This window comes from Chiloscyllium plagiosum, unplaced genomic scaffold (assembly GCF_037043375.1).
Source record: "Chiloscyllium plagiosum isolate Xiang-an unplaced genomic scaffold, Cpla_swu_hap1 HiC_scaffold_31, whole genome shotgun sequence".
Lineage (NCBI taxonomy): Eukaryota > Metazoa > Chordata > Chondrichthyes > Orectolobiformes > Hemiscylliidae > Chiloscyllium > Chiloscyllium plagiosum.
This window is the reverse complement of record NW_028270169.1, coordinates 32,825,385-32,852,992: the sequence shown is the minus strand read 5'-3', so window position 1 is coordinate 32,852,992 and position 27,608 is coordinate 32,825,385. Positions and strand designations below refer to the sequence as shown.

Here is a 27,608-nt window from a genome sequence, read left to right as displayed (position 1 = left end):
GTTTTTTTTTAACCACAATAGGAATTTAAATTGTGTACTTATTAGATTTGTATCTTCTGGTGTGATTTTACTGTCATTCCTCTTCTATTTCTTTTATATCGTACCTTTGCATTACTTTAAACAATTCATATACATTTTCCAGTACATCTTACTGGAAATCCATTACCCAGCATTTCAAAAATCTGGGACATCATTTCAAGTTTGCAAAGTCTACTGTCAATTCCTTAATTGTGCCAGTAATCTCCACCAAAATGTAATCAACTATAGTCCAGTTTCCAAACTGCGGTCACGATTATAAGAAATTAAATGTTTTTTAAAAATATTTAATTGCTTCATGCAGTGTGGGCAAGGCCAGCACATAATACCCATCCCTGACTGTCCCTGAACTGAATGGCTTGCTAGGCTATTTCAGAGGGTGGTTAAAAGTGAACCACAATATCTAAAGTCACTTATAGGCCAGACCAAATAAGGACAGTAGATTTCCTTCCCTAAAGGATGTGAGTGAATCAGGTTTTTGTGACAATCATAATTAGTTTTTTGTGAACCACAATTCAAATCTGGATATAAATCTAGCCTATGTATCCAGAGAATTGCTCCAGTTAATTGGATTAATCATCAAACGCAATTACCACCACATAACTACTTCCCTGCAATTTGATACTGTTAACTAATTATTTACCATTGTTTGAAAGTTAAATAGAAGCTAAGATACTTTATTATCTATTTTTAACACAATCAGTAATAAATGTTTTCTTCAGTTAAGATCTTTGGACTTTAAAAAACATAGTTTCCAACACTTCTTCAAATTAACTGGAAGACGTAACATGTTAAAAAGTGAGTTGCTCGAAAGAATCCAAATCGTTGATCTTCATTATTGCAATCTTCCATTAATGAACATTTGATATTCTACAGCATTATACAGTTGAATAATAATTTTAGATCTTAATGTTGACCTATACATATAAAATGAGCTCAAATTTACACTTGAAATGATAACCCACATTCATTCTAAACAATCAAAAATAATTGTCTATACAATTCTGAAGACTATACAATACAAATTAGAAAACGATTATCAAGCTTAACACAAATAAACGATTAAAAGAAAAAAATACTTCACTCATGCAAGTTCTTCAACATCGACGATAGACCTGAAACCACTTGTATTTCACCTAATTTCCACACATTTCAAAATACTCTCTCCAAGTACAATCTAGTTAAGAGAGGATAAATGCTGCAATTATACTGTTGACTGATTTTCACAATTCAATTTGACATAGTAGAGAAATTTAATACACTCATCATTACACTTTAGTGAAATCCTAATGACAGCACTCATGTTTCAGTATTCATTGCATGACTGAAGGAATTAGAAGCTGTTACTGTCACAAACGGAATTTACATTTGCTATTGTTCTCCATGATCAACGTATTTTTAAGGTGATGTAAGTCAGTCTTCCTACTTTCATGATTTGGAGATGCCGGTGTTGGACTGGGGTGTACAAAGTTAAAAATCACACAACGCCAGGTTATAGTCCAACAGGTTTATTTGGAAGCACTCGCTTTCAGTGCGCTGCTCCTTCATCAGGTGGTTGTGGAGTATAAGATCATAAGACACAGAATTTATAGCAAAAGTTTACAGAGTGATGTAACTGAAATTACATATTGAAAAAGACCTGGATTGTTTGTTAAGTCTCTCATCTTTTAGAATGACCATGTTGGTTTCAGTTCTTTCATATGTAAATCGTAGAACATTTAAAAGTAACATTCTCAAGTGACATGGTGTCACGTCGGCCCAGATAATGCATTGAAGGTGTGAGATGCCCTGTGTGAGACTGTCAGTGCCCCAATGGTCAGACTGATTCTAATCTAAAAAAGGGATTTACGGAATCTTACATAGATTCATGCAGTTTTTGATCAAAGTAAAATGTAATTCTGCAAGTACAAATTCATCCCACAAACTTAGATGTGTATGTGTGCATGTGTGTGTGTTGGTGGGGGGAGGGTTATGAGTGTCTCTGAGAGAGTGTGTATGTGTGTGAGTGTGGATGTAAAGGGGTATACGTCTGTGAGAGGGTGCACGTGTGAGTGCAGTAGTGTATGTGTGAGCGTGTGAGAGAGGGTCTGCAGAAGCCAAAAAACTACACCATGTTCTTCACAGCCTGCAACACATTATCAATGAGGATGAGCATCTTGCCAAGACCTTCCCCACACCTCCACTACTTGCTTTTAAACAACCACCAAATGACAAACAGATCGTTGTTCGTAGCAAACTGCCTGACTTTCAGAATAACACCATACAACCGTCACGGCGGATTACCACCATTACATGTGGGGACACCTCCCACCATGTACATGGCAGGTACTCATGTGACTCAGCCAACACTGTCTATCTCGTACGCTGCAAGCAAGGATGCCCTGAGGCAACCACCTGATGAAGGAGCAGCGCTCCGAAAGCCAGTGCTTCCAAATAAACCTGTTGGACTATAACCTGGTGTTGTGTGATTTTTAACTTCTTACTTTTAAAGAGAGTAGACCCAGTGTAATGACATCAGCAGCAAGCTTTTGTAAATTTAAAAATAAAAATGATTTATTATCACACATGTGCCCCATAGGTCTAAAATGTGCCAGCTCGTACACATGTACAGAGATTACATAGAGAAGAAAGCAAAAATACACTTTCAACTGGAATTATTTCTGCCTCTTCCTTAGCAGGTCTGCAATCTCTTAGATGAATTGATGATTTAGATAGACAAGAGATCTTGTAAAGTAAGGGGTTCCCAGTACGCTACAAGGCTTTTGTATTTGAATTGTCTCTCTGTGGTGGAGAGTCCCTCTCTCAAATTCATAATGTAACTGTTTCAAACTTTGGCCACCACAATACAACCAAAGGTCAATGAGATTGATTTCATTGCTGTCTATCAACCATTGAATTTTGATGTCTCTATGGTGCATGGTGAAGTCCTGTTTTTAACAGTCCTTAAAGGGATCCAGGAATTTCACAAATACCTGTGATTATGTGTAACTAATCCCGTCCTATTTTGAGAGTCTTCTCAGGACGGTCAATGCGGTAAAGGTATTCTGCTGGCACAAAGTAGCCCAGGTATTCCACATTGTCTGGGGTAGTATCGTAGTGATAGTGTCCACCTTCTCCATGATGGCTGAAACAATGGGTGTGCTCCAATCGAAGGTCAAATCCCTTGTGAAAGAAAATAGGTCAGTAAATTAATTTACCCCAGTAAACATGTTGGTAGGTCATTCTTGTCATTCCAGGAAATTGAAAAATCAACAGTACAATTTTGCAAATCACCTTGATTTAATACAATGAGAGAAATGGCAACATGTTCTCATTTTTATCAACCCTAAGAAGTAAAAGGAAAACAGCAACATGTATTGAAACAGTAATGAATTAATATAACACTGATTTGATAGTTGAGGTTTTTAATCTCTAAAAATATACACTCAAAAAATTGAAGGGTGCCAGAAAACTTATGGATTAATGCACTCTCTAAATGGACCGCAAGTTGAAAGATCAAAATATATTCAAACATGTGTATGTAAAAACAAATTTAAGCATTTAAGGTTGTGTAAGTGCAGTTCACGAAAAACAAGGACATTATCACGCTGTGTGTTGTTAGGGGTGTCACCTCTAGGTGGAGCAAGAGGCTCAGGAACTTCACCTGGTGGTGCTCCAGTGATTCATGTAGCTGCAGGAGGATAGTCCTGAAGTTTTCAGTGAAACAGGGGAAAACGTCCCCTGGCCTGTACCACTACTCCTGGAACTTTGGCCTCAGGGCCATCTGTACGTGCTGGGCTAGTGTGACGTTACCACCATTCAGACTTGGAAGTATGTTGGTGTTATTTCATTGTCGCTGGGTCAACATCCTAGAACTCCCTCCCTGACAGCCGAGTGGGTCTACCCACAGCAGATGTTCAAGAAGGCAGCTCACCACCACCTCTCAAGGGCAAACCAGGATGTGCAATAAATATTGGCTCATCTTATCAATTATTTTTTTAAAAATTACAAATGGGGGTGTCATGACATCAACTGCACATGCACAGATTAATTCTGGCTTAGGGACATCTGTCGCTGGTAAATTATGTCATCAAGCCTATCTGCACACGTACAAGTGCCATTTTGATGGCAAACTTTGCATCTATTCTAATTACTTCATATTATTATGAAGGGCAGTGTCAAACTCCAGAGCATCATCTCACTGAAATCAACATCCCCTGCTGCAAAAAACAGTTCAATATAAATTCAAAATTTTGCAAGGAGTTCTTGGCAGGTTGATTTCTGTGAAGAAATATCTCCCTGATTTTACTGAGAACGTTGGCCATACCTTATGTGCTGTACATACTGATTGGAAAGGGTGCTTGTGAGAGTAATCGCCTCTCAGATTCATGGCTTTCTGTTGACTGTACATTTAATAAAAATATACCCTGTCAAATATCCCCCTAACCAAACTCAATGTGAACTCCAAAAGGGAACAATCTCCATTAAACATCGGAAATCATTGTCAACCTTGACAGACTTCCAAAAATACCTTGGGAGAAGCATAATGGGCCCATCTGTGTCACTGGGTGTTAAAGATTCTCTTTTCAACAGAAGGAAGATTCGCTGCAGCAAACATTCAATTTAACAAACTGCCCACCGTCTCCAGACATGCACCAACACATCCTGGCAAAGAGGGCTGTCCCATAGCTAAGAGTAGAAGGCTCACTATTCATTTATTGAAGGACACATTAAGTTAAACAAAAAAAAAACCTTTAAAGTAAAATAACCTCAAAAAATATCCATCCGATACAAATGTAAGTTGTTGCTCAATATCCAATTTAATCTTTACTCTTAAAAAGCTCCCAAAAACGTTGGCCCTGATTTTAATACTTACCAGATCACGGGATACAAACACTGACTGGGAGATGAGAGGAGCACTCATGTCAAAGAACTTCAGCCAATTGTTTACAGCCTCGTTGCTGTTTAGAGGACAGGGAGAAAACTCCGGCTAGAAAAAGAATGAAACTGAACAACTTCATAATCAAAGAAACACCAATGATGGCAATAGAGGTCACCTAAAATGAAAAAAGGTGTCTGACTTTAATAGTACAGTTTCCACTCATTAAGAAAACAAAATATTTTCCCTCAAAGCTCCTCTCTCTATTTGTTTAAGATTTAGACACAGCACTTCTACACCATAAGGATATCTCCCAATTTTAGCAAGCCTATGTTCAGGGGGAATTCAGGACACATCGTGGGGTCTCTCTGAGGCCTTGGTAACTATTCCAATCTGAGATTTGAGAACAATGATTATTGGTGATCCTTCTTAAACATGACACACCCCACCCTGGGGGAATAGGGCTTGCTGGCCAGAAAGAGGTCAATCTTTACTGAAGCCACCAGTTCACAAGTGACAGATTTAGTTTTTCTCAGAAATGTGTAACCTACATCTTCACAGCAGCTTGGTAGCACTTGAAAAAGTCTTATTGGCAAGGTCACAGACATCTGCTGAATGGGCACCTGAAAAGATATAATTCTATACATCCTGAAGGTACCCTGATGAGAACTCAGCACATTCTCCACTAGTCCAATACATGTCACGCTATGAGCACAAAAGGCCCTGTTTGAGAAATGGGCAGGCAAAGAACTGGAAATTTATACTTCACGCATTCAAAGTTATTAACAATGAGCAGCTTTCTCATTTACTCTCTGAAATAGCAACTCACTGATGTTAAGGCAGCTGAAATTATACCTTCCTTTTCTCTGGAATAGGAAACATGTGTGGATCAACCAAAAATGAAAAGAAATTACTATCAGACACCCATTCTACCTTTGGACCCAGATGTAAACACTGGCTGTCTGATAACTGAGTGAGACCCATGTGTAGTGGAATCTGGAGAGACCTCAGCTCATCTTTGGCGCCAAGGTGGTTCTAAGATGAGACACGTGCTGATGGATATCAACTCCTGCAACTGATGCAGTAATTTCAGATCAGAAGCAGGCCAAGTGCACGTGACTGTAGATACTGGTAGTAATGAACCAGGATACTGGAGGGGTAACCCAGTTACTCAGCTGCAGGTACAGTACTGCTCCAACAGGAAGTGTGATCAAAGCTGGACAGCCAGCCTAAAGCAGTTCCGGTAAGTTACATTAACATAGACAGCAAACTCTAGCTGTATCCCAGCATACCAGCTCTACCAACCTGCACTGAATCTCTCTCAATTCAGTGAGTAAAGCTGTGTCCATAAGGAGAAAGAATTTGTATTCCTTATTCAGCCAAGGTATCTGTAAACTGGATATCTGTTTATCATGCAGTCAGAAATTGCTAAACCTGTTTTGTGTGTCAGACTGATCAATAAATATGAACAATACATTAATGCTGTGTATGAGTGGGAAACATCTCTGCTAAGAAAAATAATGCAAATGAATCATGACTTAATCAAAAATCCAAGAGCTGAAAGACTCACCTCTAAAATAAAGGAGTATCAACATTAACCTTTCTTTTAGAGGGTATAATTTTCCAATTAACCAGAGCAACATGAAAGAGGTATGTTGAAAGAGGTATGATGAACTCTAGGGTTATCTAGGAACTCACAAATATTTTTCAGTATACCTTCAAGGGTAGATGTTCCTTCTACGAGCAGCTTGCGCCCAATTTTCCATTAAAAGTTCACACACCAAGCTAACATTTTGAAAAGGAAGCCATAATTTCAATGTCACTGCTATATTCATATCTAACCACACACTTCTCCACCTTATACGCGTTCGCAGTGCTATGTAAAAAACTATGTGGGACTCACCATAACATGAAGTTTAGCTTTGCCTGTTTGAATGAGGAATGTCCCTCCCATTCCTACAGACTTATCTCCATAGTGCTGTTCAAGAGTTTCCCTCATACAGCTCACAAAGTTACTCTGTCCAGTTCTTCTGCTGCTTCTTACTTCAATAACCTGGTTTATGACAATATTCATTTGTTTACAACACAAGTCAAAAATCATCAGAAGAATCAGTAGACACATTTTATAATGAATCCAGGAATATATTTTAGATACTAGCACTGAAATTGCACCATGCAATATTAGCCTCAAATACATAAATCTATTTTTTAACATATCAGATAGCATAATTTCATCCAAAACAGTCAGAATTTGTTGATATACCAAATCGACCACCATAAAGGCAAAGAAAAAATAACTAGATTTATAGATGTGATGCAAAATATGGTATCAGAATTGAAATATATTTGAAAATACTGTTCAAAAATTCAAATACCATGGAAAACGTAAACCTAAAACAAAAACAGACAATGGAAATCATCAGCGGATCTGACAGTATGTGTGGAAATAGTTTAATATTAGAGATCTTTGATCTTTTATCACGTGACTTCTTTATAAACAACTGCCCGATGCTTGGTGGTGGAATCATAGACTGGAAAGGTGGAGGGAATGGTCAGAGTATTGGTGATGACTAGAGGTCAGCACACCAACCAACAGCAGCTCCATCCTTGTCAATACCTCTTGGACGTGAGAGGTTAATGTTCTCTCAAGAATGCCTCCAGTCCTGCTGAGTATTTCAGTATTTCCTGTTATCTATTATATAGAAATTACAATGCGTTCGCTATTAATTGTCCAGTACAATACACAAAGCTGGAGAGGTAATGGAAAATTCTGTGGCAAAAATTAGATAATCAGTGATCCTTGTGATAAAAAGTAATCTCATTGAGGTAACATTCTATTTCCACAGACACAACATTTCAATAGCAAGAAGGCTGTGGCTAATATAGGAGTGATGCTCTTTCAGACAGGCTATTCCATGCCAACTGTCGGGATCCTCAGACCTTCCACAAAATAATCACTTCAACCTTATGTCCTAACTCCCAGACAACCTGCAAATCAAATGCATTTATACTAAACAAAAAAAACGAAAGATCTGTGGATGCTGTAAACCTGAAACAAGATCAGAAATTGCTGGACATTCTCAGCGGGTCTGGCAGCATCTGTGGAAAGAGAAAGCAGAGGTAATATTTCGGGTCCAATGACCCTTCTTCAGAACGCATTCTGCATTTACCTTCACAGATCACATGGTGGGAGATATGGCAGAGGACAACTCTGATTGCTCCAATTCCACTGACCAGATGTCAGGAGCGAAAGTGTGCACAATTTGGTAGGTTACATTGTGAACCTATAAAGCTTGATTATGGTTATTTATCAGATCACAGGAAAGCTATAAAAGCTGCTAACATATCCAGAAGTACTAGTTCTACTGGGCACATATATACTATATTTCTACATAAACCGTAACCACTTTTGCGCCCTCTTAGTAAATGGAAAGTTTCCAAAAAACAACTCTAAATATTAACTTATTCCATTACAAATTTTATGATAAGGCACTGTATAAATGCTATATTTAAGTAGCAAAGAAAGTTGTTGTTTTCACTACCATGTTCTTCAGCTAAAAAATAAAAGCATTGTTCTAAATCTCTGCCACTATGCATTCCTGTACAGTCAGTTCTTCTATAACGTAATGGTTGCATTCTTTTCCAGCCCCGCATTACAGAAAAATCACGCTTTAGAAACAGCGCTTAACATGTTGGCAATGTAATCGCATTACAGCCAACACACGTTTTTAAAAGTTTGCGATTTAGAAACAGCGTTCCCAATCCGTCAATCGTGTTACAGTGAATTCACGTTAATCAAACACGCTTTATAGCAGAATGGCCTATATCACTAACTGCATCCTATTACTTAGCCACTTGTTTGGATTAATTAGCACTATGTATTACCTGGCCATGGTTTTGGACTCCAAGCTGAGCTTTTTATCCCTCATCCTAACTGTATTATCAAGGCTAACTTCTATTTCCACCAGAAAACCAGAGCTACTGTAGAGATTGAAACAAGGTCAGCTAGCTAGAATTCATAGAATGAGCTTCCTGATTAGGGCTGTTAATCTGGTCCGATCAGGGAGCCTTGGCTGACAGAAAAGGGTGAACATCGGGGATATTAAGCCCCTGAACACCTGACTCAGTGAGAGGTAGTGCAAATACTGTGTATTTGTAAATAAAAGGTGGCTGGTGATGGGATGCCAAACTTGAAGAGTTCTTTCAGCTCTCCTATTGATGACGCTCTTTCTACTTTCCTATCTTGTATTATTTCCAACTTATCAAAATCTCTGCACCCCGCAATCTGATCCTCACCTAGTGCCACTGGCCCATCACATATTGGATTATATTGAATTCTGGTCTCCTAATACATTACATTTGAAAGCTTAGTATTTCTGTCTGAATCTAATTTGGCTGTACCTGACAATTTGCTTTTGCAATCTCTGCCGGACATACATCCCTTCCAACTAAACTGTTCCACTGACTGCTACCTACCATATATCATCTCTCATCCCTTTACCCATCCATTGGTGGCAGAGCACTCAGCTGCTTTGATTATATATATAATATATATAAATTTGGGATTCCCCATCTACACACCTTTTTCTTTGAATGAGGTTTTGTTCACCTTTCCCAAATCACCGTTCTGACTTAGCACCAATCTATGAAGAGCCTTGGGACTCTTCCTCATATTAACGGGCATTGTATAAATATATTGTCGTATTCCTCTTCCTACAAAATCATCATCTGGATCAATAAGTGGTAACACTGGGGATCTTCACTTCCATTTGGAAGAGCTGAATCCAAATTTGACAAATATTTAACAAAATATCTTTACAGCGTAAAAGGCATAATCAGACTGGTAAAAAGCTTACAATACAATTAGCAGCATTTATTCGGAAAATATCAAGTGGATTCTATTCACCTTTCCTGGTTTCCCTTCACTAATGAACAAGTTTGCTAGCAGTGCACAATCACAGGTCTTGTACGTTTCTCCATATTTCTCAAGAACACATCCACCCGTAGCAGGGTCTATTTTGGCACTATAACTGTGATTCACTTCAGGTTTACCATCCCCTTTGGTCGAGACATTAGGCATAAGCTAAAGGAAAACAAACCACAAAATCAGTGAGCAGATTATCTTAGGATTCGCATCAGGAGATTTATCAAATGGCAGTCCAAATGCATTAAGTTTTAAATAAACTGCATTAATTGAAACACCCACAATGCAAATATGTTTTTTTTTCAAATCATTTGCATTCAGCAGAAGCCAATTATCGGACCCACTTCCCTCCCCATTATTATAAATATGTCTCAAGTCCTCAAATGTGTCTCTGAGTCTTCAATTGATGCTCAAAATATACTAGTCTCCTCTTATATGACGCTGACTACATTATAATTATCTACAAGTTTTAACAATTCCCAAATTGGATTTTTTTTTTGCAATACTTCAAATTAAATTTGGTTGGTCACACAAATTGGAAATGTGAGCAGACAACGTTCATTAAAAGATGAGAGCTGCTCAGCTCAGAATAACTAACTGCAGGAACAAATTGGGACCTGCTTGTTATTTAAGGTTCAGCACCACACCAGGTAGAATAATTATCTGCCAAATTACAGTAAAATTACATCTAACTAAATTTCTAAAATAATTTGAAGCCTAAACTGAATTGTGTGTCATGCTTTATCTTTTTAAGAACAGAAGAAATAGGAGTAGGTTATACGGCTCCTTGAGCCTGCTCTGCCATTTAATAAGATCATGACTGATCTTCCTCAACTCCGCTGTCCTGCACACTACCCATATAGCTTGATTCTTTGAGAGATTAAAATCTATCCCAATCTTGAGTATGTTCAATAATGGTGCATCCAACTCCTCTGGGATAACAAATTCTAAAGATTCACAATGTTGTAAATAAAGAAATCACTCCTCATTTCAGTGAGAGATGATCAAGCCCAGAGATTGTGCCCCCATATACTAGGTTACCCAGCCAGAAGAACTAACCACTTAGTTTCTACTCTGTGAAGCCCCTTCATAATCATTCATTTCTCACTGAGATCATGTCTCATTTCTCTAAACCCCAGAGAGTACAAGGCCAATTTACTCCACCTCTGAGGACAACCCTCTCATCTCAGGCATCAATCTATCAAATCTTGACTATACCATCTCCAAAGCAAGGATATTCTTTCTTAAAACAGAAACAAAACACCACATATATGGTCTCTGTAAGGTCCTCTACATTTGTGTTATGCTCCCAGTAGATGTTTTTACCAGGCAAGTCAGATCCAAGACTGAAATCTAGCTTGGCAGATCTTTTATTTTATTTCACAAGGAGATCGTTCAAGGAAACACAAGCACATAATGCTGCAAATCAGGTTTTAACAATAAGGTAGAATTTTATTATGCAAAAGAAAATGTAGAATAAAAAAACCATTTACATATGACTATTTTAAAACACACACTAAAGATATAATGCCATCTATCCCAGCATCATCACTTTGCAGTACTGAAACATTAGAAATTGGTTTTCTATTACATCTGTATGTTTGAGTTAACTGTTTCTTTCATTTCCTAGTCTTGACAATTCATTAGCTTCTTCTTTGATTAGTCATGTAAATGAGCTTAGAATTTGTCAACTTTGAATAACCTCTCCACACATCAACCAATGTTCCCTGTAATATATATTATTTCCGCTACACGGAACACTGAGGACCATGTGCAGCAGTATTAGTGTGCTGCTCTGCATGTGCTGCACTGTCAAGCAGCTTATGGAGATCATGGATTTTAACCAAACACTTTTGGTCTGGAACTTTTAAATGAAAAGCTTTACACTGAGGTAACCTATTTCCTAACAGTTCTAAAACATCTCCTTCATTCAGGAGAAACTGATTCATGCATCTAACTTCCACCAGGATCTCAATTAACTGAATAACAAAAGCTTTCAAAGTTATAGCTGGTTCCCCTAAGCTAAACGAAAAAGTCCTGATCCTTCTAAACAGAAAGCAAACTAATGCTCCTCACTATCTACTCCATCCCCTCATTAAACTCTTCCAATATGAAATAATTCACATTATTACACAAGAAATGTCTATGTCATATGTTTCGAAAAAAAAATGACTCCGGAAAGCATGACAATTTAATCATTAAACTCCTTCACAACCATAGACCAAAACCATCATGCCATTAATTAAAAATCCAAACTCTAAAATAAATTGTATTAGTAAATATAAATCACACACCTTAGACCACAATTGCAGAGCAATCTTATTCTTAAGGGGACTCCCTTCGCAAAAAGGCAAGCATCATAACCTTTCATATTCCCTGTATCAGTATGTAAATCTCTTCAAATGTCAACATTTAAAAGATTTATGCTACTTAATTCTTTGATGTGGTAGTGAGCAAGTTAGACAAAGGAGAGCCAGAGGAAGTCATCGATTTGGATATCAAGAATACCTTTGAAAAGGAACGACACAGGAGGCTGCTAAATAAGAGCTCATGGGTGTTAGGAGCAAGGTACCGGCATGGATAGGGGATTGGCCGACTGGCAGAAAACAGAGAGTGAGGATAAAGAGGTCTTTGTTAGGATGTCAACCAGCGACTAGTGGAGTTCTGCAGGGTTCAGTGTCAGGACAACTATTCATGTAATACACAAACAAAGTGGATGGAAGAACTAAGGGCATCATTACTATGCTACATTTGCAGAAGGCACAAAGATAAGTGAAGGGACAGATAGTGTTGAGAAGGCAAGGAGCTGCAGAAGGACTTGGACAGGCTACGAGAGTGGGCAAAGTGGTAGATGGAATACATGTGAAAGATTGAGGTGTAGACTATTTTCTAAACAGGGTATGGCTTCAGACATCTGAAGCACAAAGGAACTTAGAGGTCCTGGTTCATGATTCTCTTAAAGTTAACATACTGGTTCGGCTGGCAATTAACATTTAACATTTCAAGAGGGTGAGTATACAAGAGCAGAGATGTCCCGCTGAAGCTGTATATAGCTCTTGTGAGACCTCATATGGAATACTGTGATAATTTTGGGCCCCATATTTAAGGAAGGCCATGCTTATTTTGGAGAGGATCCAGAGCAGGTTCACAAGAATGATCCTGGGGATGAAGGACTTGTCGTATAAGGAAAGGTCGAGGACTCTGGGTCTATATTCGATGGGGTTTAGAATGACAGGCAAATCTCACTGAAACTCACAGAATACTGAGAGACCTGGATAGGTTGGACATGGAGATGATGTTTCCACTAGTAGAAAGACTATCACCTGAGGACACATCGTCAAGTGTGAAGGAACTACCCTTTAGAACTGAGATGAGGAGAGACTTCTTCAGTCTGAGGGTAATTAAAGTGTGAAAGTCACTGCCTCAGTCTCACTGTGGAAGCCAAGTCATTGAAGGTATTTGAGACAGAGGTAGATAGGTTCTTGAGTAGTTCTTAAGAGGTCACAGGAGAAGGCAGGAGAATGGGGTTGAGAAACATATCAGCCATGATCGAATGGCAGAGCAGACCTGATGGGTCGAATGGCCTAATACAGCTTTTTTACCTTAGAGTCTTAAAAAATAAGTTTTTATTCTTTTTACTACAGTGAATGACCTCACACTTCCTTGCAGTAAATTCTACTCAACACCTTACTTGCCACTCACTTAACCTGTCTATATCTTGTTGCAGTGTCTTCAGGTCCTTTTCAAAGCTTACATTCCCACCTACTCTCAGTCTCCTCACCCAAATAATTGAGACTGATTTTTGCAACCCTCCATTAGTTATAGCCTGCCAATTTGAAAACGTCCAATTTATCCCCACTCTCTGCTTTGTGTCCATTAGCCAATCTTCCATGCATTATCATGTCGGCCTTCTGTAAGCAGATTCATGTTTTGCATGACATCGCACTGGTTTCCTTTAGTTTTATTTCTTTGTTCCTATTTAGCTTTTTCTCATGGAACATATTTTTGTTCAAAATGTTGAATGTTTCCCACAGTTTATTTTAGCTTCTACCCTTGCACCTATCTAACTGCCTTTCTTTAAGTTTTTGATTTTTGTTTTGAACTTCGGTGTGTCATTTTCAAACATAATATGGAACTAAATTATATTGAAGTATTTGCAATTGTCACCTAACTTATAAGATCACAATAAATGGTTACCCTTCTGATAAGAGACATTTATAATTTGTACCTCTGCATTCACACCCATAGCTTTAAATGATGCTGCTCCAGCTCCAAGGATGAAACCACCAGGCAATTCCACTTGGTTAGCAATGACATTGAGATTATAGATCTGTAACGGGAAATAAAAATATACATGTCCCTTTGTGTTAAAACAAACCTCTTGATGTATATTTGCTGACAGAAGGAACATAATATCAGGAACATTATTCCATATGAAACAATGCTTCATGTTTCTTTAAGATCATCTCAAGAATATTATCTCAAATTCAGCAATATAAAAACTGGCTTTATTTGAAATTGGAATTGTTTTTATTGATCTCCTCTTAGTTTGAACTAGTTAAATTGATATATGGAAATATGGGGGGGGGGCGGGGGGGGAGAAATGAAAGAATTATTGAATCTAATGCGTAAAAAGTTAATTAATATCTGCAGTGACAAGGCTATTAGCCCAAAGTGATTTACAATCAATTCATTTGGTTTTCCTGTATCCCCTATTCACTGGACAACGACATGAATCAAATTAATGTATTCTGATTTTTCTTTCCGAAAACTGACAAATTTCAAAAGCCAGCACAGAGTGTAACTGGACTGAACTATCTAGTTAACATTGAGTACATGGAGGCCAATTTAAAATTTACCACTGTTGCCGTTTGATGCATATTGCTGTGTTAAAAAGTGTTATATGAAGGCAAAAATAAAACAAACTGCAGATGTTGGGGACTGAAACAAAAGCAGAAAGTGCTGGAGAAATGCAGCAGATCTGGCAGCATCTGTGCAGAGAAAATGGAGTTAACAGAGGGCGGGCATGTGGAAAAGTGGACTGGGTATCTCCCTGATAAAGGGGTCAAGTATCAGGGAGGGGCAGATAGGGTGGGCTCCAGTGGAAGCCATGTGAGGTATTGTATTTTAGGTTCCTTCATGAACCCCACTCACAAATGCTTCATGTTTATTCATTCATGATTCCTTTACTAACCCACTCACAAGCGAACACTGTGTTCCCGTTTCATTCATTCATAACTCCCTACTGTAACACGGTTTCATTCATTCATTCATAAAACCACGGTTCTGTCGAATATTTTACTGTCATAAGATACACCAAATTCAAAACAATCCTTTCTAATCAAAACAACTCGTTCAATCTCGTTACTGCATTTTCACACCTTATCAGCCCTTGCTACCTCTGAGTAAGTGTTGTGTACAGAACAATACCAACCCCATCAGATTAGATTAGATTAGATTAGATTAGATTACTTACAGTGTGGAAACAGGCCCTTCGGCCCAACAAGTCCACACCAACCCACCGAAGCGCGCCCACCCAGACCCATTCCCCTACATTTACCCCTGCACCTAACTCTACGGGCAATTTACCATAGCCAATTCACCTGACCTGCACGTTTCAGGTCTCCACAAAACAAGTCCATAGGCCTGAATAGATTAGGTGGCATCTGGTAGTCATAGTCATAGAGTCATAGAGATGTACAGCACGGAACCTTCGGTCCAACTTGTCCATGCCGACCAGATATCTCAACTCAATCTAGTCCCACCTGCCAGCATCCGGCCCATATCCCAACAAACCCTTCCTATTCATATACCCAACCAGATGCCTTTTAAATGTTGTAATTGTACCAGCCTCCACCACTTCCTCTGGCAGCTCATTCCATACACGTACCACCCTCTGCGTGAAAAAGTTGCCCCTTAGGTTTGTTTTATATCTTTCCCCTCTCACCCTAAACCTATGCCCTCTAGTTCTGGACTCCCCCACCCCAGGGAAAAGACTTTGTCTATTTATCCTATTCATGCCCCTCATAATTTTATAAACCTCTATAAAGGTCACCCTCAGCCTCCGAGGCTCCAGGGAAAACAGCCCCAGCCTGTTCAGCCTCTCCCTACAGCTCAAATCCTCCAAGCCTGGCAACATCTTCATAAATCTTTTCTGAACCTGTTCAAGTTTCACAACATCTTTCCGATAGGAAGGAGACCAGAATTGCACGCAATATTAAAACAGTGGCCTAACCAATGTCCTGTACAGCCACAACATGACCTCCCAAATCCTTTACTCAATACTCTGACCGATAAAGGAAAGCATACCAAACACCTTCTTCACTATCCTATCTACCTGCAACTCTACTTTCAAGGAGCTACGAACCTGCACTCCAAGGTCTCTTTGTTCAGCAACACTCCCTTGGACCTTCTCGCAAGATCATGGATCTGCACTTGGAGAGTCTTGCTTCAATCTTTATTGGTTGAGCAATGTGTGTTGTAGCTGTACAGGCCCACACGGGAATGGCAGTCTCAGCTGCAGCGGCTGCACTTGAAGGTGCTGTCCTCCGGTGTTGTCTTGGTGCTGTTTTATTGGTGGGTGCACTTTCCTTCAGCAGCAAACTTCAGCTTCTGTTCTTCTCTTTCCACGCCTCTGTGTAATTCCAGCCTCCAGCCAGGGCGACCGCTTGCAATGTCCTCCCACCTCTCCACGTTCACGTTCAGTGGCTTCATGTCTCTCTTGAAGACATCTATGAAATGAAGATGGGGCCGCCCTTGTGGTCTCTTGCCAGTTCCCCGTACATCAGATCTTTCGGGATTCTCCCGTCTGACATGCAGTGTACATGCTTTTATTCCTGATGAAGGGCTTTTGCCCGAAACGTCGATTTCGAAGCTCCTTGGATGCTGCCTGAACTGCTGTGCTCTTCCAGCACCACTAATCCAGAATGCAGTGTACATGGCCCAGCCAGTGCAGACGGCAATGTTGAAGCAGGGTGAAGAGGCTGGGTATCTGGGCATGGGCCAGCACCTCATTATTGGTGACCCGGTCAGTCCACTTGATGTCCGGGATGCCTGAAGTCCTGGCAGGCTCTTGAAAAACTGTCGATGAGGCGTTGCAGTTGCTCTTCTAAGTGTGTTGCCAATGCCGCATTGTCTGAAAACAACATGTCCCTGATGAGTACTTCATGAACCTTGGTTTTCGCCCTCAGCCGAGACAGACTGAACAGCCTCCCGTCTGATCTGGTGTGGAGGTAGATACCATCAGTTGATGTTCCAAAGGTGTGCTTCAGCATTACCGCGAAGAAGATGCCAAACAGTGTGGGGGCAATCTCACAGCCCTTATTTACACCACTGCAAATTTTGAATGCCTCTGAAGAAGATCCGTCAAACTGAAAACACCCTTCATGTCTGTGTGGAATGACTGAACTATCCTGAGGAGCCTCGGGGACAACCAATCCTGGCAAGGATTTTGAACAGAGCGTCTCTGCTCACAAGGTCGAAGGCCTTCGTGAGGTCAATGAAGGTGATGTACAGTGGTTGTCTTTGCTATCTGTATTTCTCTTATAGCTGTCAAAAGGAGAAGATCATGTCAATTGTGGAGTGTTCTGACCTGAAACCACACCGAGTCTCGGGACATACCATTTTGATGATTTTCTGCCGTCTGTTCAGGAGGACGCGGGTGAAGACCTTCCCAATGATGCTCAGAAAAAGATTTCCCTGTAGTTGTTATAGTTGTATCTGTCCCCTCTGTTCTTATACAGAACAACCTTGATTACCTGAACATCAATTATCCGAATTCCGGATTATCCGAAAAAGATATCAAGGTTACATCAAAGAGGTGTTACCGACACTAGTGCGATGATCACGTCTTTTGTTTACAATTCTCTAGTCTGATCTCAGTCATAAAGTCATAGACATGTACAGCACGGAAACAGGCCATTCGGTCCAACTTGTCCATGCCGACCAGATACCCCAACCCAATTTAGTCCCACTTGCCAGCACCCGGCCCATATCCCTCCAAGCCTTTCCTATTCGTATACCCATCCAAATGCCTTTTAAATGTTGCAATTGTACCAGCCTCCACCACATCCTCTGGCAGCCCATGCCACACACGTACCACCCTGTGTGTGAAAACATTGCCCCTTAGGTCTCTTTTATATCTTTCCCCTCTCACCCTAAACCTATGCCCTCTAGTTCTTGACTCCCCCATCCCAGGGAAAAGACTTTGTCTATCCATCCTATCCATGCCCCTCATAATTTTATAAACCTCTGTAAGGTCACCCCTCAGCCTCCGACGCTCTAGGGAAAACAGCTCCAGCCTATTCAACCTCTCTCTCTCTATAGCTCAAATCCTCCAACCTTGGCAACATCCTTGTAAATCTTCTCTGAATCCTTTCAAGTTTCACAGCATCTTTCCAATAGGAAGGAGACAAAAATTGCACGCAACATTCCAAAAGTGGCCTAACCAATGTCCTGTACAGCCACAACATGACCTCCCAATACTCTGACCAATAAAGGAAAGCATACCAAACGCCTTCTTCACTATCTTATCTGCCTGCAACTCTACTTTCAAGGAGCTATGAACCTGCACTCCAGGGTTTCTTTGTTCAGTAACACCCCGAGGACCTTACCATTAAGTGTATAAGTCCTGCTAAGATTTGCTTTACCAAAATGCAGCACCTCACATTTATCTAAATTAAACTCCATCTTCCACTTCTCAACCCATTGGCCCATCTGGTCAAGATCCCGTTGTAATCTGAGGTAACCTTCTTCGCTGTCCCCTACGCCTCAAATTTTGATGTCATCTGCAAACTTTTTAACTATCCCTCTTAAGCTCACATCTAAATCATTTATGTCAATGATGAAAAGTAGTGGATCCAGCACCGATCCTTGTGGCATTCCACTGGTCACAGACCTCCAGTCTGAAAAACAACCCTCCACCACCACCCTCAGTTTTCATAGCAGTGTGAAAAGAGGATTCCCATATCTGACCTGATAGTACAAGAAAAAGCTGCCAGTTTCCATGAATGAATTCAAGCCAGTGAAGCAGAACAGGAATCCGATCACAGCATATCGTCGGGCTGGTTACAGCGCGTCAAAGATCGTCACAGCATTCTTGGAGAGTACTGCGTAAGAATTCAGATAGAAACTGCAATCCATCATCCGTGAAGAAAATTGTGAACTTGCACAACTTGACAATGCTGATGAAAGTGGATTGCTTTGGCATGCATTGCCAGACAAAACACTTGAGTCCACCGAGGAAAAGCAAAGTATTGGGACATAAATTGCAGAAGGGTTGCACTACAATTTTCCTTTGTGTCAATGCCACCAGCACTCAAATTACCGCTTGTCTGCATTGGCATTATTCTAATCCATGTTGCTTCAAGAACTGTGACAAGAACTCGTTTCCCGTGAAGTACAAGTCACAAAACAAGGTATGGATGACATATCCATTTTTTCTATCCTGGTTTCAGGAAGAATTTGTACCTACCGTCAGATTACATTTAGCAAGTGTTGGACTCGAGCAACATGTCCTTCTGCTTGCTGACAATGCAGGGTCACACAGTAACAAAAGGCTGTCAATTACAAACACCAGACAGAGCAGTCAAGTGTTTGTTTTTAACTACCAAACACCACTTCAAAGTTACAACGCTCGATAATGGGATCATCACAATAATGAAGAAATATCATCGCCGTAACATGTTGTGTGCTGTCGTCGATGAAGATAATGCAGACAAAGGATTGCTGCAAATTATCAAGTCATCACAGTCAAGGATGCTTTGTTCATCATCAGTGAATCTTGGGTCGCATCAAGCCATCGACAATCATGCAGTGTTGGTAAAATGGCTTCCGTGTTGGTAGCTGTGACATGAAGAGGACACCCATCTAGATCAAAGGGTAACCACTGAAATCACCGAGAACCGCAGACAGCTGGGATTGGGAGATTTCATAGAGGCTGAGGTCAATGCTTGGGTAAACTGTGACAACGAAATTGGAACAGAGTCACTCAGCAATGATCAGATGATCAACATAATCACGGAGGAACAACGGGAAAGTACGGATGCTATGGATGATAAGGAAAATCAGATAGCAACACCTCCTCCAGTCCCCATTAATGAAACTATCGACAGTTTGCACCTTTTCATGGAGTGGTAGGAAGCACAAGATGAAGTCGATGCTGCTAAGTTGATGCATCTTCGTCAAATGTTATCATTGGCAAAAACAACAAAACACAAGCACCTCAAGCAACAGCGACTGGATATTTTCTTCGAAAAATAATAACCAAACTCCACCTCAATGAATTTTATTTACACAAAAACTGATTTTATTTGTAAAATATCATGAATTTTTGAGCAATATCCAGTGTTTGTACACATTTTGTCGATTGAATGAAATAAAAACTCTGTAAATTTTTTTTATGTAAGCTCAATATGCCTTCCTTTGTCTACAAACAAATCAGTTATCCAAACAAAATACTCCCCACCCATCTTGTTCGGATAATCGAGGCAGTTCTGTATAAGATGACAATGTTGCAGTCTCTCATGTCTTGCAGTACTGCTCGCTCCCCTTCGGCAGTCAGCAATGCATCCAGTTCCCCCATGACAGGCAGTGTCTGGCACACTGTCCAAGATACTATTTCCTCTGGAGTAGAGTTCAGAATAATGCTCCATCTCTCCACCTGCTTGCCTTTGTCTTTGATGGTCTCGCTTGTTATCGTTTTTAGTGGTGCTATCTTGCTCTGGGTCGGATCGGTGGTTTTTTTTTGATCCCCCTTGTACTCTCCACAGATGTTGCCTGTGACAAATGAATGCTTTCGCATAATTGCAGCCAGTAATCATTTGCGCGGTGTCTGGCTGTTTTCTGGGCCTTGCCTCTTGCTGTCCTTTGCGTTACAGAACACCAGTTTCTCCAATTAGTGTGTACTTGTTAAATACCTTTTAACTGGGCCGTTATCCCTTTAAGAAACTAATTGTCAAAACAGCGCTTAAGTGAAATTACGCAAAAGAAATGAAACTTACACCAGCAGATCGTAAACAAATCTCACAACCCAGCCGCAGTAATCAGTTTAATATCCTTTATTCTTTTATTAAGTGCAGGTACAATTTCTAACTTACTTAGAGCATATAGGCCTAATATTTTTTACTAATATTTACTAACTTAAAAGACAAAAGGACTAACACCTCTTAATTATGCAAGCAGACCGGACAGACACCCTTAATTCTATCAGAAGTAGCAGCCAGCACTTAGCATACATTTTAACCATCTCCAGTCTCCCAGTACAGAGGCCCCTCAAATCTTAGTATACTATAGATCAAAAGAAAATGTAACGCCATAGTAATGGAATTTTAATATATGTCTGGTTTCCTCCCACAATCCAAAGATGTGCAGGTCAGGTGAATTGGCCATGCTAAACTGCCCGTAGTATTAGGTGCATTAGTCAGAGGGAAATGGGTCTGGGTAACTCTTTGGAGGGTCGGTGTGGATTGGTTGGGCCGAAGGGCCTGTTTCCACACTGTAGGGAATCTAATCATAAGTAGGAATGGTGTGTAGAGGGGCTCATGTAAGAACTGTATTTCGGGATTCTACAACCGCCTCAAACTTGTGCCACTTGTGGTTGCTGAATAAAGGAGGTGATTTTCAGCACTCACTGATTTTGGTTATTATTTGAACTCAATCCCACAACTCACACCATTCCTCTCCACCACCACCCACCTGCCCATATTCCTTGCTGCTGAGCTGCTTCCTCCCCAGATATCACTCAATTGAGACTGGGTCCTTAGATGGGTGCATTAAAGTAGAACAGAATCTCTACCGTGTGGGAGCAAGCCGTTCAGTCCACTGAGTCCAAAATCTCTGAAGAACATCTCACCCACCCCCATCCCTATAGCCCTGCATTTCTAATGGCTAATCCTCCTAACCAATACATCCCTGGACACTATGGGCAATTTAGCATGGTTAATCCACCTAACCTGTACATCTTTGGATTGTGGGAGGAAATTGGAGCACCCAGAGGAAACCCACAGGGAGAACAGACAAGCTCCACACAGACAGTCACCCGAGACTAGAATTGAACTCAGGTTCCTGATGCCGTGAGGCAGCAGTGCTAACCACTGAGCCACCATGCCGCATTACTGCCAGCAGCCATCACCTTCCCCAGTGATGCTGCTAACCAATGCAAAGCTGCTAATCTCTGACTGGCCAAGATCCTGCCACGGCCCAGTTAAATGCCTGAACGACACAATCAAAAGAGTCTTTTAAAAAAAGACAACAGGGGGCTCTGACCAATATTCCAGCCACTGAGCGAGACTCTGGTCACTGCCATTAAATATAATTTGGAATGCAATAATAGTAGAAACTTGTCTCAGTTTCATCCTCATACGTAGATTTGACCCTCACTTACTTTAAATCTTTGTAACTGCACATTATGTAATAACTATCATTTTCTACTTATGATTTGGAGATGCTGGTGTTGGACTGGTGTGGACAAAGTTAAAAATCACACAATACCAGGTTATAGTCCAACAGGTTTAATTGGAAGCAGTTGCTTTTGAGCACTGCTCCTTCATCATGCTCCTTCAACATGATGAAGGAGCAGTGCTCCGAAAGCCAATGCTTCCAATTAAACCTGTTGGACTATAACCTGGTGTTGTGTGTTTTTTAATTTTCTGCTTAAAGAGCTTTTAGCAACAGTTGGGTCTGTGTTGATTATTTCTAAATTAAATCAGTCAAACTTAAAGGAGCTATACATAAGTTTCCAGATATCCTTAGTTCATGGCCACTAAGAGGCCACACCGGTCATGATAGTTACCAGTGACTCTATGACTCTACGTCAAACCCCAACAAGACTTATCAAAAGGGGCCTTCTCACCTTCTCGGTTTGCGGAAGTGGTAGAAGATAATCAACTCCTCCCACATCTGCTATTCGAGGTTTCCCACATATCCCTGTTAAAAAAAAAAGACACACAATTTAATGCATTGAGAAACACAATTTATCATACTTCGTTTGGAAGCCCGAAATGAACTGAACTGGTGAAGGAACATACTATTGTAAGTACAAAGTGATTTTCTCTGTGAGTTTTGCCCCTCACAATTCTCCATGTCTGTGACACTGGAATAAGCTTCACTTCCTGCTCCGCCATTAACACCAATTCTTCCTGGCACCACACTTCAGTTGCAATAGTGTTTAAAATGTGTGTAACGTGCATAACATGCAATGATTAACATGTACTGGAACAGCCAGCCAGTTTTCAAACTAGTCAACAGATCAAAGTGTATTGATTCAAAGTTCCTTTTTTAACTGAGTCAGCAGTGTATTAATTTGAGAAACATAAGAATGCAATACCATTTCAGCTAAAGAAAAGACATAAAGTAATTGCATGTTAAAACAACCACTCTCAGCTAGCAGAATAAAAGTCAAATTGCAAACGTGGCTGACAATGTCTGCTCATCCCTTCCTCTGTAAAGACAGTGTTTGTTAGATCAAATTCAAGCAAGACTAGTCCATTCCAGGACTAATCAACTGGGCTTCAAGGCAGACTGGCAAAGACATACCTTAATTTTAACAGTGTATCTGGAACTAGCCACAGATTGTACTATTTTACAAACCAGGTTCTGGGAACAAAAGTTAAATGTGGAAGGAAATTAGGACAGATTTAGGAAAAATACTTAAGTGTTCACTGTTTTCACAAATACATTTCTATAGGCAGTAACTCTGACAGTTTTGTATCCTGTTGTAAATAAAGATAAATATGTGATTGTCATGGTGACCAGACATGCACAATTTAGAAAAAATGCTAACTCATTCTGGTGGAACTCTTCTGTTTGTTATTTCAACAAAATCTCATCATCCATTCATTATAGACAGATTGACAACTGTTAAAATAGAGAATTTTGTACCTAATAGTTTGTTTTATTGCATCCATTTTTCTGTATTTTGATTTTTAATTCTTCACAGAGTTCTTTCAGGTTAGATTTAGCATCCAAGTAACACACACAATTGTATCTTTTTAATCTCATCAGAAGAGCATAAGTAACAGAAATAGGCCATTCCCACCAAGGGGAAGGGCTCATTGATACTTTGCTATGTACATCCTACATTTAAACTTAAGGATTGTATGAAGTATAATCGATTTTAAAAAGCTTTGGTAACTGGAGCTATACTTAACCTGCAGCAGCAAAAGTGAATGGTTCCTGTGTGAGGTCTGGGCAGTCCACCACTGACACTTGAACATTTGCAAAGTTTTTCTTCAGTCCTTCCTGCAACACTGAAAGGGAAACAACAGACTTATTTTACCTCAAATTGTTTTTCCAATTCATTTGCAGTATAGCAGAAAATAATGTTGTCATTTTGCACTCAGCAACGTCAGCCTGATCCTGTCAAGCACCCATTACGTTTGTCAAATACAATAATCACCTCACAATTTTTTTGTTCACTTGACAAATAGCCCCATTCTTTCCTCTTGCTGGAAATATGAGTCCGTGGGGATTGGAGTTTCCAAAGTGGCAGGTGACCATAGTATCTTACTTGAGTAGCAAGTGTCTGTCTTAAGACAAAGTGTAGAATAAGAACATAAGGAGCAAGTGTAGGCCATATGGGCCCTGGAGCTGCTCCACCATTCAATAAGATCATGGTTGATCTCTTTGTGAAGTTAGCTCCAATTACCCACTTACCCACCATAACCCTTTGGGTAAAGAAGTTCCTCTCAACTCAGTACTAAATCTGCTCCTCTTTATTTTCAAGGTAAAAACAATGACTGCAGATGCTGGAAACCAGATTCTGGATCAGTGGTGCTGGAAGAGCACAGCAATTCAGGCAGCATCCGAGGACAGGCAAAATCGACGTTTCGGGCAAAAGCCCTTCATCAGGAATAAAGGCAGAGAGCCTGAAGCATGGAGAGATAAGCTAGAGGAGGGTGGGGGTGGGAGAGAGTGGGGGGGAGTGGGTGGGAGTGGCATAGAGTACAATAGGTCAGTGGGGAAGGAGATGAAGGTGATAGGTCAGGGAGGAGAGGGTGGAGTGGATAGGTGGAAAAGGAGCTGGGCAGGTCGGACAAGTCCGGACAGGTCAGGGGATCGAGTTTCTGGAGGTTAGAAGCTAGGATGAGGTGGGGGAAGGGGAAATGAGGAAACTGTTAAAATCCACATTGATGCCCTGGGGTTGAAGTGTTCCGAGGCGGAAGATGAGGCGTTCTTCCTCCAGGCGTCTGTTGGTGAGGGAGCGGCGGTGGAGGAGGCCCAGCACCTCCATATCCTCGGCAGAGTGGGAGGGGGAGTTGAAATGTTGAGCCACTGGGCGATGTGGTTGATTGTCAGAAATGCCATCCCGTATTCCCAATTCCTCCGCCTCCGCCGTATCTGCTCCCAGGAGGAGCGGTTCCACCATAGAACACACCAGATGGCCTCCTTCTTTAGAGACCGCAATTTCCCTTCCCACGTGGTTAAAGATGCCCTCCAACGCATCTCATCCACATCCCGCACCTCCGCCCTCAGACCCAACCCCTCCAACCGCAACAAGGACAGAACGCCCCTGGTGCTCACCTTCCACCCTACCAACCTTCGCATAAACCAAATCATCCGCCGACATTTCCGCCACCTCCAAACAGACCCCACCACCAGGGATATATTTCCCTCCCCACCCCTCTCCGCCTTCCGCAAAGACCGTTCCCTCCGTGACTACCTGGTCAGGTCCACGCCCCCCTACGACCCACCCTCCCATCCTGGCACTTTCCCCTGCCACCGCAGGAACTGTAAAACCTGTGCCCACACCTCCTCCCTCACCTCCATCCAAGGCCCCAAAGGAGCTTTCCACATCCATCAAAGTTTTACCTGCACATCCACTAATATCATCTATTGTATCCGTTGCTCCCGATGCGGTCTCCTCTACATTGGGGAGACTGGACGCCTCCTAGCAGAGCGCTTTAGGGAACATCTCCGAGACACCCGCACCAATCAACCACATCGCCCAGTGGCTCAACATTTCAACTCCCCCTCCCACTCTGCCGAGGATATGGAGGTGCTGGGCCTCCTCCACCGCCGCTCCCTCACCAACAGACGCCTGGAGGAAGAACGCCTCATCTTCCGCCTCGGAACACTTCAACCCCAGGGCATCAATGTGGATTTTAACAGTTTCCTCATTTCCCCTTCCCCCACCTCATCCTAGCTTCTAACCTCCAGAAACTCGATCCCCTGACCTGTCCGGACTTGTCCGACCTGCCCAGCTCCTTTTCCACCTATCCACTCCACCCTCTCCTCCCTGACCTATCACCTTCATCTCCTTCCCCACTGACCTATTGTACTCTATGCCACTCTCTCCCACCCCCACCCTCCTCTAGCTTATCTCTCCATGCTTCAGGCTCTCTGCCTTTATTCCTGATGAAGGGCTTTTGCCCGAAACGTCGATTTTGCCTGTCCTCGGATGCTGCCTGAATTGCTGTGCTCTTCCAGCACCACTGATCCAGAATCCTCTTTATTTTCAGGCTGGCTAACTGCATGGGGCATCACTACAGAATTGACTGCTGTCCAGCCAACATGATGACTACCTTGTGTATGGCCCATCGCAACATACACCAGTGGTTCAAACACAAACATTCCTGGCCTCAATTATTATTTGATACATTTGTTGAGCCACTCATTAATCAGTAGACTGACTACTTTTGGATTTAATCAAAATTAGCATTCTTACACTTGATGCTGTTCCAACACATTTGTCAGTTGAGTATCTTCAGCAGTAGAAACAAGTAGTGCTGGAAAAACTCAACAGATCTAGCAGTATCTTGAATGCTGACAGAGTTAACACTAAGAGCCCAAAATCATTAAAGAGTTGCTGACTTTCTTCAACACTTTGTATTTTTTATTTCAGAATTGCAGCATTTTGCTTTAAATTGGATAACTTGAATGCGGAGGAGATTTACCAAGACACTGCCTGGACTGGACAGTTTCAGTTATTAGAAGTATACAGTTAATGGTAGGGCCCTGGGGTGTGTCACCGAACAAAGAGACATAGGGGGGTAGGTTGGGTGTGTTTAGACTAGAGTAAACTCGATGGTCAGAAAAGCCTTTTTTTATGCTGTAGATCTCCATAGCTTCGGGTTTTGGCACAGCCAGTTATTTACAGGAAGAGTTTATCATAAGGAATCACATTTAACTTGTCCCAGCGGTAAACGGTGGCAGTGCAGTTCACACGAGTTAGAAACTTGTTTTGCAAAAATGTCACATGTTCAAGCTTAAATCTCGCCTCCAAGATCAGTCCGTTTGCATTTGAAGTTGAACAAACCAATTCCCTCAATCCCCTCAGAGGGAACCGATGAATAAATATTTTATTCTCAACAGCAGGACAGCATGATGTTTGTGCTTTAATGGTCCCTGGACCGCTCCGTGCAACGCGCTCAGAACCACGATCACCATTCGGGATGATATTCCATCTACATTGTAAATGGGATTCCCACCCCAATTGCAAACAGTGCGGATAATCGCTGTGAAACATCCTAGTGCTTTACCTTGGCCAAGCTCCTGCAAAGTTGGGACGTGAAAAGCAGACTTCTCAATCCTTGCAGCCATTGCACTCAATCCTGTCCGACTATGAAGCTTCCCAGCGAATGGTGGAGTGAGTTTTATTCAGACTGTGGTTACTTATTTTCCAGGATCTGGTTAAAATTGGGAGCCAATCCTGTACAGTCTGCAATAAAAAAAAACTTCACTCCGAGCCCATCGCCAGAAGGTGGTAGTCCCTCAGCAGGAGGGATAGACTCTTTGGAGAGGAGATCGCACTGAACATATTTGTATCAATTTGTTACAATTTGTAACGTGTTC

General features: G+C 41.2%; 1 protein-coding gene across 5 annotated transcripts; it reads right to left on the bottom strand.

Annotated features, from left to right (window-relative positions):
- Positions 1 to 697: 697 nt before the first annotated feature.
- Positions 698 to 27,545, bottom strand: bkgd (beta-keto-L-gulonate decarboxylase). 5 transcript variants are annotated; one of them, XM_087977409.1, is made up of 9 exons: positions 27,296 to 27,499; positions 23,966 to 24,064; positions 22,669 to 22,742; positions 14,047 to 14,148; positions 9,801 to 9,977; positions 6,798 to 6,947; positions 4,892 to 5,005; positions 3,310 to 3,361; positions 3,124 to 3,198 (listed from the first exon to the last, which is right to left on the bottom strand). In XM_087977409.1, exons 1-8 carry the CDS (start codon positions 27,354 to 27,356, stop codon positions 3,356 to 3,358), a joined length of 783 nt encoding a protein of 260 aa, XP_087833535.1. In that variant the 5' UTR covers positions 27,357 to 27,499; the 3' UTR covers positions 3,124 to 3,198; positions 3,310 to 3,355. The 5 variants fall into 5 exon arrangements, with proteins under 5 accessions (XP_043574523.2, XP_043574527.2, XP_087833534.1 ...); XM_043718588.2 differs by lacking the exon at positions 3,310 to 3,361 and having other exon boundaries at positions 698 to 3,198; XM_043718592.2 differs by lacking the exons at positions 3,310 to 3,361; positions 9,801 to 9,977 and having other exon boundaries at positions 698 to 3,198; positions 27,296 to 27,545.
- Between the last annotated feature and the right edge of the window lie 63 nt (positions 27,546 to 27,608).

What these genes read in the sequence shown, in the direction of transcription:
- bkgd (XM_043718588.2), bottom strand. Translation starts at nt 27,356, where the DNA reads ATGGCTGCAAGGATTGAGAAGTCTGCTTTTCACGTCCCAACTTTGCAG. An exon ending in AAGCTAAACTTCATGTTATG is followed by an intron (nt 5,006 to 6,797) that starts GTGAGTCCCACA and finishes TTCTTTTTCTAG; the next exon opens with CCGGAGTTTTCTCCCTGTCC. An exon ending in TGTTTGTATCCCGTGATCTG is followed by an intron (nt 3,199 to 4,891) that starts GTAAGTATTAAA and finishes TTCTTTCACAAG; the next exon opens with GGATTTGACCTTCGATTGGA.